The sequence below is a fragment of the Glycine max genome, chromosome 1 (assembly GCF_000004515.6).
Source record: "Glycine max cultivar Williams 82 chromosome 1, Glycine_max_v4.0, whole genome shotgun sequence".
NCBI classification, from domain to species: domain Eukaryota; kingdom Viridiplantae; phylum Streptophyta; class Magnoliopsida; order Fabales; family Fabaceae; genus Glycine; species Glycine max.
In genome coordinates, this window is record NC_016088.4 from 52,742,354 (window position 1) to 52,758,880 (window position 16,527).

The window sequence follows — 16,527 nt, forward strand, 5'->3', positions numbered from 1 at the left end:
AAATAAAACTAATGAGTGACCTTATTTTTTTGCTTTATATGGTACTATTTCATAAAGGCTTAAGAAAAAATAAAATATATACCGATAATGTAAAAAATTTTTATAGTGTTAATCAATCAAAGATCGTCATATATGATCATCTTGTTAATTTTTATAATAAATAACTTAAAAGTCTGACATGAATTGTAATTAATTTGCTTTACATTTATAAATTTTAGACTCATGTATGGAATTCAAAATCTGTTTTTTTTTCTCATTTTATCTTTATGTATTTTAAGAGGTAAATTCAGCAAATGAACTTTGGCACCCATGATGAAGAATCTCTAAATATAGATTTCTCTAATAATTTGTACACTTGCAATAGTTTAGTGTGCTAGTTACTACTAAACCTAATGGACATGCCATGACATCAGTCACATATCATATACCTCGAGTTGAAGTATAATACTATATTTTAATTATACAGAGAATATATCATCATTATGTTGTTTTAATAGCAGTTGAATGTTATAATTTTCTTCCTTTTACTTGAATTACGATTTGGAAAGGCCCTCGCGCACTTGGACTCGTCTTTAGGCTCTCACGGTCAAGGAATAGATAATGGCAGCATCAGCCACATGGTTACTCAGTTTGTGTCCCCACTAATGGCCTTCCCATTCTGTTCAGTTAAGTGACCTTGATACTGTATCAAATTGTATCTGTTTCTCCTCTTATGGAATTTCCAAGCTAACTTTTCTGGATGTCAGTCATTTTTACTAAGCAGCAGTTATTGATATTTTTGCTTTTCACAATATTCACATGCCTATCATCATTAATCTCACTAACTGCATCATCCCATCCAAACTGAACCGACAAATTGGCATAATTGGTCTACTGGGTGGGTGAGATATTAGTATTGTATTTCAAAGTTGTACTCGAAGACTTGATATATGGTATAGCAGAGTATTGGACACGGAATCTAAGAGACAGTTGTAAGGGAGAAAACTGGAAGCATATTAAATGTAAATTCCATGATATTACATATAGAAGCACCATGTTCAAAAAAATTCCATTTTTTATTCTTAAATCTAGGCAAAAGTGATGTTAATATGTCAGTCATACGTCATAACTCCTCGTGATTAGTACACATCATATACATTTAATTTGAATTTCAAGTTGAGAGCAAATAAATGCTGATCCTAACAACTAAGGATATGTTTAGATTATTGTTCAATTTCTTCCAAAAATACGATAAAACGATATAAAGGGAGTCCTTCAAAAGTGCATTTAGCACCTTAAAGTACATTCACAGCAGATCCAAATGTACCGTAAGTATGGTTAAGTTATCAACTCAAGTTAACATGTAAGTGAATTGTGGACCTTAATATTTTTAAGAGCTTTTACTTCAATCAAAACTAAATTTCCTCTTAGTTTAACATTCAAATTTTTGTTAAAAGGCTAGAATAGAAGCAAACTTCCGTCAGGTTTGTCTATCATGTACACTCCATTTAATATCAAACATATGTATAGTTAAGAATACAACAATATTAAAATTATTTCTTGTTAACTACTGAATGAAATAAATGTAGGCATTGCCTACTTGAGAATTCGTTCTTCATTTTCTATTAGAATAATGTTAGCAGCACATTACATGGGGTTTCATACATTCAACATCGATGGCACCATCAAATTGCAGAAGTGTATAAGTTACGAAAAAATGGTGGAAACTTTATAAATGTAAATAGTAAAGTGATACAAAAGTATATGAATAACATTAGTATTTAGTATAAAGGATTAGAATTATATAAATTATAAGTAGGAAAATAAATAATTTTTTTGGAGGGTATCCACTTTATTTATTCACCATGGGAATTAAGTTCGAAGGTTTACATTCGATTGATACTATGTACATGTCCGATTTAATCATGCATTCATATTATAAAAGGTGATTAATTCAGGCATCTCATCATAAAAGGCACTACTAGTATAAATTAAAAGGAGCAAAAGCTGCACTCATCTTTAAATGACACAATTTACAAGGAAGCTATTTCTATGAATAAGTTACTTAACATAGAAAAGGAGGAACGAATAAGTTAAAACTTAACATATTTACATTCCCGAAACACTGGCGAAAGAAATTGAGAACCATGATCCGGAGGAAAAAAATTTTGGAAAATCGTAACAATTGCTAATCCAGACAGCTTTAATTGCATATATGTTTTTTTGCTGAACTTCTCTTGGGGATTTCTTTCTTTGGTAGTGGGTGGAAGGGTGAAGGCGGAAGAAAAGGAGTGGGGGATTGCCAAATTATTTCATGACATCAGGCACTAAAGTGAAAAATTGGAGAATAAAGCAAAAGAGAAAGGAGAACATTTGTGCAGTAAGCTGCAAAAAACATGCCTACTCTACCAGATGGGGATAACGGCAGATTGTACATGGCAAACAATCCAAATCACTTGAATCCAGTGAATTTACCAGACAGCCAACAAATTACAGCTGACTCCCTCACAAGTTGCCTGCCTCATGTGATTGATTTGTTATCATCTGTTGGAAGACATCAAGGCTAATGGAATCCTTCAGAGTTGGGCCATTCCATGTTGGAATCTTTTAATGTTGAGCAGATCATTTGTGTTCCAAATTGAAAATCAGAAAATATGGTTGCAACAACACACAGATTTAGGTTCTAATAAAGGCGTCCCCTGCACTTCAAGGATTCGCAAAGACAAGGAGATCCTTCTCCAGGCATAAGCTCGTACTGATAGTCATATGTTAGCTCTTCACCCAAAGCAATCTGTCAACAAGAAACAAAATGTAACATTGGAGTGTCGTGCAATGTTCACAACATAACATGCAGGACTGAATGTTCTTCACAAACAAAGGACATTGGAGTGTCGTGCAATGTTCATTATATCCATGCATACCATAAAACTTCCATCAACCATAATATGGAAAGCAAATTTCTAACAACATATTTGCCAACAAGCAGGCAGCCTTTCTTTCCAAATGTTTCTTTCTTTGTCATAGCAGGGCAACAATCTAATAGAGCTGTGCCATCAATATTTTATGAAACACTCTTTTCACATCTCATGTTTCTTTCTCTGGCTTGTGAGTATCCTTCCATACCTCTCGGATATATCATATAACAAATCAAGAAAAAAGTTTGCATATAGAAATTGCCAAGCATCATAGATGTTGGGTTATTTTAAGGGAAATAGTCCTAAAGAGGAGAATACTTACATCTCGACTTGCATAAAAACCAATATGTGCACGTTCACAATCCATGCTCTCTACAAGAACTTGGTGATTGACAAGATTTGGTGAGCAGCTACAACAACAACAACAAATTGTAAGAGGAAGCCAACATAACATACACTTAGGATGTAAAAATCAGAATGTAGTATAGTTGCTAGTCACAAAAGTTTATGCATTTGTCTGTCCTGGGCATTTTGAACAGCTCATTATTAGCATGGATTCATGGATGGTGGAATAGGCAAAATCCGTTGCCAAAAACTAACTTGGAACATACAATTGCTGTGCAGTAATGCAAGTTTGGTTGAAGAACATTCCTTGGAAGGAAATCATAAAATTTTACCAACTGGCATTTTAAAACAGTTAGTGTAGCAAAAAATCGATTAAAGAACCATGTTGCAACCAAAACTATGTCAAACTAAGGAGCAAAATGCTCACCTATGATTGATGAATCTTGAGACATTTCCAAACTTAGTAGCATCAATTACATATTGAGCTTGTTCTTCAATCAATCTGCCCATATCATTAACACGAGCATCGATGTCATACAAATAACTACAATGCTCTGCGCCATATCTGGTATTGATATAGACCAAGTCAGTATAAAGGGGGGAAATTAGCTAATTTAAAAGAAATTACATCCAGAAGAAATGTAAACCTCTTGCGCCTATCACGTGCCTCCTGCACATCTAAAACTTCTCCAATGTATTCACACACAAATGTGCCACGTAGAATAGCTTCACCAGCCCTTACTGCCCATCCCTATAAATCACATCATAAAAGTCAATGTAGTAAGCCTTGTGATTTGAGAACCAATCAAGTTAATAAAAAAAAAGAGTAACCTTTTTCTCTGTTTTAAAGACTTCCAATTTGACTCGTACTCCATTCTGCAATACTCTGTTTGGACAGGATTTATTGCATCTGCACATATGATTACACTCATAGACAAGATAACCTTCCTGCAGTTTTTTAGGACAATTCCCGGAGTGGAACAAAATTAAAATTTGTAAATAAATAAAAGAAATCTGAATGAATAAAGGCAGAAATCTTCTGTATATGACACTGATTTATAAAGGGAACTCAAAGGCAACATCATGTAATAACGATGTTTAAAAATATCCTATATAAGTAATTCTCCAAAATCACGACAAGATCCTACATCATGGTATTGCCAACAGAGCTACGTCAACACATTCAAAGTAGCTATAACACTAACCAAAATATTTTGAAAATTGCAATGATAAAAATAAGGAACAAAGAAAACAGAAGCATACAAGTGAAAGTAAGCAGAAAGAGATATAAGTATTCAATATTTTAGTACTAGATATACCATCACCAAGTAAAGCCTAACAAATCCAAAACTAATTCTTAGCTCAGATTTTGTATAGAACAGTTTGATTGATAAAAATTAATTTACCTCTAAGATTATTCGGCCATTCTCATCATATGGGAACCTGCCACGCATTGGTTTCCCAAATATGTCTTTTGCATCATCATAGTCATTGCCAAAAAGGTATACATGATCACAAGTTTCCGGACAGCAAGTACTGCATAAGCAGGCACATCCCAGTTGCAGGCTCTGTCAATAAACATATAGGCTACAGAATATTAAAAAATCAATTAAAAGTAAGGGTGTATTTTACAGAAATATTTATACCTTCAATTTCAAAAAAGAAAAAGATATTATTTAGAAAAGTAACAATTGTGTGTGCCTGAGTACTTAACAGTCTAGACTCTATATAGCTTTTACAAGAACTTGGTAGAATGATCACAGAACAAATTAAGTCACAGTGAACTACCTCTGAGTCAAGACTAAGGGATTGATCAAGCATTGGCTTTGTAACATAGGTAAAGGTCTCCCAAGGCATAGAAGGGCTTATATTTTGTCTGTTACACCCATTCATATGAAGAGAATGCATAAGTTCTTGATCTACCACACAACTCACTGGAACTGATTCCTTCCCAAAGCTAATGTCATCGTACAAGATAACAGCTTTTGGCAGTGAACCTATTTTTAAAGTATGCGAATTGATGATGCAGTGAAATTCATCCACCTCCCACTCATCACTTGCAGGATCAGATAAATTCACAGATTTGGGCCTTACAGAACTATTAGGAAGAGAAGCTAAAGGAGAGAGCAAAGCTTGATCCTTTGATACATTACAAGCTCTAGGACAAATAAACCCCTCCTGATGCCAATTTACCAAAATACTATTCTCACTGCAAAGTTTTGCTGCCTTCAAATAGAGCTTTTCAGGCAAGATTCCATATTTCTCCTCTAGTGAGGCTGCAAGACTAACTTTGCAGCAAGCAGACTGAGCAATTGATAAAATATCAAGATTGTTAGGCCGAGGTTTCATTTTCTGAATCTCTGAAAACAAAATCTTTGAAACAGCTGAGCATTGATGTTCTGCCAATCTACCAATATTTGTTGTTTCACTTTCAGTAACATGAGGTTGTATGGTTATTCCTCCCATGCCAAGTGAGTTTGATGCCTGAATGCCTCGCTTTAAATTAGCATTAGCCTTATTTCTGAGCCTGTATGATGCTGCTGCCAAAGTTTTTTTAAATTTAGGGCGGCTAAGTCTGCCAGATTTTAATCTATATGCATAATAGCGAACTCCCCTCTTTGCAGGGCGACTGCTAGCCAGATTCGGCCCCATATGAGCAGCTTGGTGATGTCGACCTAGGTCAGGTAGTAAATCAAATTTCAATCCACAAAACCTGCAAACAAATTTCCGTAAACCACCCGTATTCTCGGAATTATTCTCCAAGGGGGCTAAATTTCCCTGATCATGTTTTACAGGAGAATCTTCGCCAGTAGAAAAATTTTGCTGCTTAGGAGCTGTTGATGGTTTAAAATCAACAGGGTGAACTAGTAAAACATGCTGCCATAATTGTTCAGTATTTCCAAAATGACTCCCACAAGGAATGCATTGGAGAAGCATGCATTGTTCAACAAATTGCACATGATGCCTCTCCTGAACATGAGTTTCCAATAGTTTTTTGTTAGTAAATGAATCCAGACAAATGGCACATGCATAGCCTCTAAACAGCCACTGTGCTTCCTTTTTATGACTGTCCATCCAATGGTTACCAAGTGCTTGGTCATCAGGAAATTCTGCAGAGCATATCTTACACTTGATGGCATTTTCCTCATCATAGTTATCATTAATAGTGGATGGCAAGAGAGGTGGTTCTTCCATGATAGAGGATATATCCATGTCATCATTGAATCCCCATATTGACTTGATTCTCGCCTTTTCACTATGAACTAACTTTGTAAAAAACTCTCCTACATTGGAATCTTTAGAGGCTTCAGTCAAAGCCCACTGGAATTGGACATCCTTAGGAACAGGATTTCTTAATGATAAAATGCTTTTGAACAGCCTGTAAAAAAGTTCACATGCTTTATGAAGATGTACCTTTTGCTCCCACGAGCTACATTCCCCCAAAAGTTCTGTGAACACTTCTTTTGATACTATTCTACTCTTCCCATTTCTAGCACGCTTAAGCCAGCTTGGAAGGTGTCTTTCACAGTACAAGCAATACCTTTTAGGACCTTCCCTACAAGGATTCTTGTAATCATAGGGAGGAGAACCTATACAGTGCATTGACACCACTGCATTATGATCATTTTCAGAATGCTTGGGCTTCTCATTAAAGTTGCTTTCTACATGTACAGAATCACCACCAATGGATGACACTGGATCCACTTGCAGTGGACTCTCAACATTTACCAATGCATACATGTCCTTTGAACCAGTATAATTTTCTTCATGCTTCCTCTTTAGTGTATTCTGGGGTAAATTTGAGGTCTGCACTGTTTCAGCATGTGGCCTGTGTTTCTTACAGAATAAAGAGTCAGGTAGGGCACGATGCTTACATCTAGTACCCAGAACAGTTGTACCTTCACACATTGGAGTATCAACTGGAACAGGCTTTTCGGATTTTGTTGAGCTGCCCAAAAATCGAGAGGACAAATGTACACAACAGTATACATCACCATCATTTGCCCATCTCACACACTGTCTTCCCTTTGCTTCAATATAAGCTATACATTGTCGATTCTTACTACCAGGTTCTACAGATTTTGCAACACTCATTTCATTTGTAGGTGTTGATTCCATTTCTTTGATATGTAAGAAATCCGAAGCGGTAGCCTCAACTACAATTTCATTCCATTTATTTGCCAAATTACTAGGTGAAGTTGTCATAGACACCTCCCTAACACCTTCCTGTTTGCAAGACTGAGCTGCTATTGTGCTCAACGTGTCCTGATTCTTAAAGAAGCCAGGGTCAGCTTCAAGAGCAATAGTTTGGTCCTTGATTTCCACTTGTGAAGCATGTGTATCTGCACGACGAACTTCAAGTTTGGGCCTTTTTCTACAAACCTGAAGGTTTGCTTGGTACAAATCATCAGAACTCTGTTGCTGGGTGTCTTTGCTGCTCGATAAGGAAGGTGGTGCAGAAAACCATTTCATCACATCCTGCTTCCAGGTTTTCCATTCAGAACCTAATGTTGATTGCATTGGTGCAACTGCATCCCAGAGAGTATTGACCCCATTCCACAAAATAGAATCAAACAATTCCTGAAAAAGAAAAGGAATAAAATCAACCAAACATATTGAGCCAAAAGATAGTGATCATTGTTTGAAACAGGGCATGTGCATTCATTGTTGCATTGCATGTATTCAAAATTTGACATGTGATTTCAATCTAAGCACCTTGAAAGAAGCACCACATTAGCATGTCATCTATTATTACAAAGCACTAAAAATAAATGAGGCTATATCTGCTAAGTACAGTATTTCAAGAAGGAATTCAAACTGAAATCCCCAGATGGCAGGGGATAGTCTCAGTCAATCTAACAAGGAAACTGAGTATACAGAATTTATTTTTCACTGAATCTAACCAGACAAACCATCAAGACTACATAATTTTTTTATCAAAGAGGAATCCAAAGGACAGGTACTGCTAGTGATAAGGCAGGGGAAAGATAGGAGAGGAAAAAAGCAAAACCACATGGACCTTGGAGAGCAGTATGGATATTTTCATTTTAAAAAATTTTGGGGTAGTACCGTACCAAATATCACTAAATTACAAGTCACTCCATGCAATACACCAAGTTCTATTGCTAATTGTTTGGTTTGGTTTGGTAATGAATGAAACAAACTGCTACTTCACTCCCTTTAAATCTCATGCCTTCTTTAAATATTTTTGCTAACATGATACTACCTCTATTTCAAAATATATGCCATTCAAGGTCATTGCAGACATACTGAGAAAGTTATTAAATAATCTCAATTGGAGTAAAATATAACTGTATCTGACAAAATTAACCTCTATTGAAATACTCAACATAACATTATCACTTCATTAACGTCTCCATTTAGTGGAGATAACAATAGAGTAGGATATAGTTGGAAAAAAAATAATTAGTTTGGCTTTCTATATCAAAAGATAAAATCAAACAATTTATTCTGGGAAATGACGAATATTTTGAAACAGAGCAAGTATATTTTATGGAGATTTGTTGAAACCTAGGAGACAAACCATTGTGAAAATTGTATTTGTCTTATGATTTAATTACATTATTTTTTTATAGGGCATCAGTCTATTGGGTTCGTTAGGTTGAAGACTTCAATTTTCTTTTCTTTATTTGTTATAACTTATAAGTTAGAGCTCAGATAATTTAGTGAAATGTATACAAAAGAAGCAGAGGACAATGACCTAGGCACATTCTACAGTAATGAGAAACTTTTTATTTTCAGTAGAAATGAAGCAGAACGAAAGAATTTGGATTTGGATCCTCTCCTATAGAGGAATAATAGGATATGATCATTATGCTAATTAGTAGGACATACAACCAATCACGGTTGGTCCTTATTTGAGGCCTATCTCTCTCTCTCTCTCACACACACACACATAACCATACCCTATTAGTTGAAGTAGGAAAAGATCCAAAATCCACTAAAGTCATTTTGGCTTATAGCGGCAGCTAGGGGAGGTCAAAATACTACTAAATTCAAAATGTCAACAGAAATAAATAATGATCAAAACCTTTTAATGCCAAATTTGTAGATCTATTTCTGTTAACTCCATTGATAATATGGGTTATGGACTGGGTAAGCAGCTGGGCTTGAATGTCGTTTCATCAAAAGCACTTAATGAAACAAAGGGAGCAAGATAACACAAGCAAAAAAAATCTGAAATGTCCTTTAGCTACTCTGCCCACTCAGAAATTTTAAGCATTTCATTATTCTATTTTTTTTATCAGCAAAATAGTAATGTATATTATAATAGTAAAATCAGTACAAGTGGTACTGGTGTATTTACATCCTTGATTGACTATGTGTAGAGCTATGGTGTCCTAATACAAGCTGTAGTGCAAGAATTAGGAAGCCATAGATCTGAATGTAACTAGATTCCCAACCACAAAAAGAAAACTATAGACCAAGAGGGATAAGAATGCTGTAATGAATTGGTAGTCAAAATCACAAGGTACCTCCTTCAGCATCCCAATCACAAAGAGAAAACTATAGACCAAGAGGGATAAGAATGCTGTAATGAATTGGTAGTCAAAATCACAAGGTACCTCCTTCAGCAGCTCCACTGATTCAGCGCTATTTGAACTCTGACATCTTTCAGCCCAAGAGAGATAAGAATGCTGTAACCAGTCAGCATTTATATGGTGCTGCAGTATGCTCTGCAAGGAGAAAAAATGTTGAACTACTTCAGTCACATGGAGAAAGTCATAAACAAAAATTCATGGAAACAATCTATCTATCCATAAGAATGGATAATGGGCTTTAGTGTTAATATAGTAAGAAAAGGCCAAGCATATCTAATATAAGAACAGAGGCAAAAAACTAAAATACTCCTTATTTGACAATGGTATAATGAAAAATATAATATACCAAGCAAAGTAGAAATTAAGTCATGACTAGTTGTATGACATGATAATAAAAGTGCTCTTAGCCTCTTAGACCGACGAAGCACATCATACAAAGGAGAGGAGGAAAGTGGTCTGATATCCTCTAACATACCAAATCAAGAAACAATACTATTTGAGAAAAATAATCAGAAGCTTGCAGAAACAATCTTTGCTATTAAGAGGATGATTAATGCTTAGTTTTCATTCTTACAATTTCCAACATATCTCCAAATCTTAACCAGTAAAGCAACTTTCAATGAATTGGAACTGTATCAATTAATGTTTTCAGTTCACAATTAATTATTTGTACATAAAGTTCCAAAACTACAATATCATCAAGTAGTTTTTCACTTTTAATTGAATCTAAAATATATAATAATGGACAAACTTATTGCAAATCAATCACAAACATTTCATTATTTGATTATGTTAGTTGAAATCTTGGACAATTTTTTGGATATTTCTGACACTTGGTGTATGAACCCAACAGAGAAAGATAGCTACAAGGGGTTCAAACATTATGACAAAACAAATTTTAGCAATTTAAGTTTCCTAGCAAAATTATAATTCCTTACAGTTTTAGCAAAACAATGCCAAGGGTCAGAAAAATCTACACAGACAACTATATTCAGCAACTGCATAAATTAATAAAACAAGTATTGAGAAGTCACCAAGTTAAAGACCAAAAAGATACTCCCTACTCCATAAACTATCATCAGGAATTGGAATTTACTTTATGCAGCTTTAGAAGGATTCTTCCAAAATTGGAATAACCCTTACAACGAGAAGCCTCCATGGCAAATTCCTTCCAGACCTTCACATCACGTGCAGTTTCTGTCAAAGCCTGTATGTATTGAAAAAGTCTCTAGTTAAAAGTAAATATGTGTGTGTGTGTGTGTGGAGAGAGAGAGAGAGAAACTGCAAGAAAAGCAGTGGAGAAAAGGAAATAGAGTCACCACATACATTAAAATGAAACTGATCGACCATGTTCAGCAAACCAACAACTAGCTTTTGCATTATAAAGCGCCGTGCAACAGTTAAGTCTTTTACCATTTTCAATCCCACCTGATGAGTCTTATATGCAATAGGATGGGGATACTCATTAATTGATCTAACAAGCAGCATGTTTGCCCAAGAATAAATTCTTGTGTGTGGAAAAAATATAACAAAATATTTCTTTCTGTCATGAGTTGGTTTTGCTTTCAAAGTTGATAATGGCCAGTCAGCCCTTGCACACCGGATACCAGCCTGCCACTTCCCTCTCCACTAAAAAAGACAGAGAAGTCACAAAGAATAGAAAATTAGAAAAGCTTTCATTTTGATTTTACATTTTTTAACAGAGTGAAACCTTCTAAGTTTCTAAATGAAATATGTCTGAAGAGGTTTCCGGCATAAAGAAAAATGTAATCCTAGATATTAATGAATAATTTCTCATGATCACACATTCCAGATCAGTTAGAGTAGTGAATTCAGAGTTTAATACATAGACAACATTAAAGAAGCTAGGGTAGAGTCATGAGCAACCAAAAATCCCAATGTAGGGAGAATAGCAAACATTCATCATTAAAAGAATTATGGTTACCTTGACCCACAATGCCACAGATTCATCTCCCTCTAGCCACTTGGGTTCGGAACATGACAAGTCTCCTTCCCTACTGTTGTTTGGTGATTCAATTTCAATTGTATCCACAACAGAGATAAAGTTCTCAGATGTCAAGCAAGGTTCATTAATCATGTCTTCTTCAAAATCATGAAAACCACAATATTCATGTTGGTCATCCACTTGACAATCACAACATGAAGTTCCAATGCATTGGCAATCTGAATTAGTCGACAAATGTCTTTCTATCTGAGGCCCTTGCATCTTATGTGATGATTCATTCAGTTGAGCAGCTACAAAGTTGACATGTTCACCATTTTCGGGGCAATTAGGTTGTTCCTGGTATACAAATGCTGTTCCTGAACTCTGCTGAGGGCAATCAGATTCCCCAGCATATTGAACACCAGAACAAGGCAGCACTTCCATGAGACTAATCTAAAATAGAGTTTGGTATATGATATGCATGCTATGACTGATGACGCTGTATCTCACCACCCTGTTAAAGAAAATGTCATTACATGAAAAGTCAGACAACAAAGTTTTAAGTTCAGAAAAGAAAAAAAAAAAAGAGGACTATTGAAACTTCATGGTACAAGCATGTCAGATTTATTTTAAAAAACAAGATAACTCAGTTCACAAAACTCATAAATTTTTGGGATCTAGGAAGCTTAGATGTACATAACCTTACCCCACAAAAAACAGAGAATGTTTCTACTACTAGAATCTAGTTCTGACAAGACAGTAACCTTAGTTGCACCAAGGCTCACCCTCAAACCTTGATATTACAGAAAAATTACATATTCAGACAATATGTTGTAGAATTTGTAAAAACACCGTATAAGTCCTTTGACATGAAGAAAACCAAACTAAAACTCATATAGATTAGTCCAAAATTCCAGGAAAAAGAAAGTAGAAAAAAACCATCGGAGCTTAAATTCCATTTCAGGATTTCGGTGCTTTCGGAATACATATGATGGAATTGGAATGTAAACATGATGGAAACAGAAACAAGAATTAACATATTCAAGTTCCCTTATTAAATTATGGACTTAATGAATTGGTAGCATGGAAGCAATGAATCTTTGTCATTATAACCATTTCTAGGAAAAGGTTGATTGCTGACTCGAATGTATGGATGTTAATTTTTTTTGTTTATTCTGGAGCACATAAATCAAAATGCCTTATTTTTCAATCGAAGTTCAAATAACCTTGCTACTTCATAGTAGAACCAGGGAGACAGCCATGATTACCTTGTCAAGAATGCAAGTATAGTTGTAGGATAAGGTGCAGTTCATATCACACACTAAATGAGTTCATACATCACATTTAGATGCATTTAGTTTTCATAGGAATTGAATTTTAGGAAGTAGCACCCAATTCCTCTAAATTCAACAAGAATTATATTAAATCACTAATTATTAGTTTCACCTATTGACAGATATTTCTAGAGGTTATAACCTTGCTTCTCCATAGCAGTCCATACTAGAATCAGGGACCATGAAGACCTTGCCAATAATGCAAATTTAAAACTATATTAGGTTTGCAATTATTAGTTTAATCTGTTGACAAGTGTTTCTGCAGGTTACTTGTTGTTGCTGATGTCTATTCAGGAACACAAATAAAAATACCTTGCCTTTTTTTTATCAGAGTTCGGATAACCTTGCTACCTCATACTAAAATCAGGGGCCATGGAGAACTTGATAAAATTTCTTAGTTTTGAAGGAGAATCAAATTTTGGTAGTACTAATAGTGCATCAAGGAATTGAATGTCCAATGGACAAGTGTGCGCATGTATGTGTATTCATCACTATCCCTAATTCTAGGGTGGAGTAGCAAGATTATTTGAACTTATGACTAAATAAATATTCTGCCATGAATAACACTGTTAACGAAAAAAGAGTTAAAGTCGAGAAAGAAACCTCATAGTCATAATATTTTATAATTGTTAATAATTATTTTTTTTAAAAAAATCATTGATGTTAAAATATGCAGCACAAACGCTTTAAAAGTGAGCTTAATAAATGCATCACATTTAGTCCAGGATTTAATTCAATTCCATTTCATTCTAGATTGTTTAAATTTCTTGACGGAGTTTCATGTAACTAGTAGTAAGTACAATAAAAGATTATTTGTTCATCAATTACAATTCTTGTTTATGGATTCTTTTTATGACTGCATAAGGCAATGGCATTAATGAGTTATAAAACAAAAATGAACAAGTTCAAATTAGTTAAACAGAACCATATCCAAGATACTTCTAAAAAAAAAGTACTATCATCATATAAAAATGTGAATGCAAAGAATTATAATGAGAATCAACAGCATAAACTTTTTCATAAATAATATAATATGTTCCACCATCCTCCCCGACCCTTGGGGGGTGCGGGTCGGGGGGTTGGCACTTAACTTTCTGAATTGGCTTATCTAACCCCTGCTTCAATCAGTTCAGTGTGAACTACCAGAAGAATCCATAGTTTCTTTATTAATGCCCCAATGACAGAAACCGTTTAATGAATAAGAGGCTTTAATAAGTTAAGCATCGTTTAAAAAAAAATCAGCATTTTTTATGAATTTTGAAAAGACAAATAATAGTTCATGCGTAACTCCATAACGAATTCCTTTTTATGGAAATTTGAATTAATACACGCACTGCCATAAATGACATGAATCCAAGTAAGTACGCTGAGTTCAGGTAGATTCATGCTATATTAGCATTAGAGAAATTAATATTTTTATATCAAGACTTCACGAAATAATTAAAGCCCAAAATTGAATATCTTCATCGTAAAATTCATGTCAAAAAAAGATTCCCAAAAACAAATCCAAGCAGAGAGAAACAGTAAAGATGGTGATTTTGCGATGGCAGTTGCGAGAATCAAAACAGAGAGCTAGCAATTGCCAATTGCATCATTTGTATCTGACAACGTTAGTTCATCCTTCCAACTCCAACTCTTAAAGCCCCACCCCCAAAAATTTTTTTTTTTTTAAATTTATTCAACCAGTTAGGGTAGAAATCAAATGATCTCAGTCCCCAGCAGTGTAAATCCACAGCAGCATAAAAATGTTCAAAAAAATCTTTGAAGTTGTCAAATTTCACAAGCACAAAACAGCACAGGCACATCCCGATTAAGGTTCTAGATCTTTATGAAATCACATTCACCACCAAAACCCTTAATGACGAAGACCCAATAGTAAAATTAGCCTAAATCCCTGCATTATTATTGTGGGTATGGTAGTAACACGATGATATTAATAAACCCTAACCAAATCCAAAGTCTATAATATGATGAACATGTAACTGCATGTCTCGAGAATGAAAAAGATGTGCAGAATCATAGAAGTAAAAAAAAAAAAATAACGGACATCAATCAGTTATAACCTTGACACTTAATAGAGGTGCTCCTTAAAACGTTGAAGGAAAGGGGGTAAGATCTCCCCTCCTGCCATTACTAGTAAGTCTTTTTTCTGTTACCTATAGCGATTTTATTTATTTATTTTTGCTATATTATACATAAGGTACAAAAATATATATACATATAAGGGATGAGCTAGGTCAGAGAGCACAACTAATTTGACTGCAAAAAATGTGACATAAAATAGAATAGACATTGGCTAAGGCAAAATTCAGAAAATAAAAGAGAACTAGGAAAGGGGTGGCAGTGGTAATGTACCTTAATAATAGGAGTGGGGGAAGTTTACGCACGAAGGTGAGTATTTTGCTGGGTCTATTAGAGGGGTGGAGGTGGGTGGGTGGGTGAAATTGGTTTTTTGGTTTTTTTATGTGAAAAATGTTGTGCCTTCTTTTTCCCTAATCGATGCCTCGCACACACTTACTGGGGCTATTGCTTAGTGATCGCTAGATAGATGATATTGATATTGATAATTATATATTTATACCAAGTGCGGCTCTAGGTTTTAGACATTGGAAGAAAGAGGGGATGATGGGGTCAGGTCCCGTGCCCAAATTAAATAACAAGCAAAAAGGATATTAAATTAAATTTAAAAAAATAAGGGAAAGGGTTGGGTTTGGGCTAAAATTAAATCAAAGGGCAGAATAGAGGAGGTTATAAGGAATGATTGGATATAAGTAGAAGAAAGCAACTGAGAGCTTACAAAGATGGGTCCTATGAATAAGGGCTGGGGTTGTGAGTTTAAGACCTTCACCTTCTGGAACTGCGTTTTTCTATATTAGACATAACAACTGATAAGTGTCTACGACTCTATACTCTATGGTCACGAGACACGACTCTTCACGCTAATTTTATTTTTCTAAGATCTATGGATATTTTCCGTTTTTAGATTTGATTATTTATGTGCGAATTTAGGAAATAATAAATTGAGCAAATAACAAAATAAGGAAAAGAAATGAAAAAAAGAAAAAAAAAATAGATCTGGACGGAGAAGGGAAGGGCAAGCTGGGGCATCGAGGGCATCGAGATGCGAGCGGTAATTTGCTGAATTTTCGGTTAAAGAGAAAGGTCACACCAAAACAATGCACTTTGACTTTGTTTGTAACGATGGCCATCGCAAACCAAACGATGTCGTATTGTGGCCACTAGATTTGGATTAGTTGTGGCATGGACCGTGGGCCAGTATATTTAGATTAGCATTCAAAAAAAATAAAAAAGTTTTAGATTACGTGTGGACTTGTAAAGTTGTGCATCATTTTGCATATATTTTTTTAATCATATGGATAAATTTAACTAGTCATTTGATTGATATCTTATTTAAGAGGAGTAAGTATTACTCAAATCTTTTTATA

The 16,527-nt window shown here is 34.8% G+C and overlaps 1 protein-coding gene across 3 annotated transcripts; it reads right to left on the bottom strand.

The window, feature by feature from the left end:
* Nucleotides 1–1,966: 1,966 nt before the first annotated feature.
* LOC100786757 (histone-lysine N-methyltransferase SUVR5) lies at nt 1,967–16,195 on the bottom strand. 3 transcript variants are annotated; one of them, XM_041016389.1, is made up of 12 exons: nt 15,879–16,195; nt 11,748–12,261; nt 11,129–11,431; nt 10,899–11,009; nt 9,827–9,937; nt 5,028–7,820; nt 4,646–4,807; nt 4,071–4,187; nt 3,887–3,990; nt 3,667–3,804; nt 3,217–3,304; nt 1,967–2,770 (listed from the first exon to the last, which is right to left on the bottom strand). In XM_041016389.1, the coding sequence occupies exons 2-12, from the start codon at nt 12,189–12,191 to the stop codon at nt 2,663–2,665; spliced, it is 4,479 nt and encodes a 1,492-aa protein (XP_040872323.1). In that variant the 5' UTR covers nt 12,192–12,261; nt 15,879–16,195; the 3' UTR covers nt 1,967–2,662. The 3 variants fall into 3 exon arrangements, with proteins under 3 accessions (XP_040872323.1, XP_006573611.1, XP_003516586.1); XM_006573548.4 differs by lacking the exon at nt 15,879–16,195 and adding an exon at nt 15,437–15,866; XM_003516538.5 differs by lacking the exon at nt 15,879–16,195 and adding an exon at nt 15,145–15,340.
* Between the last annotated feature and the right edge of the window lie 332 nt (nt 16,196–16,527).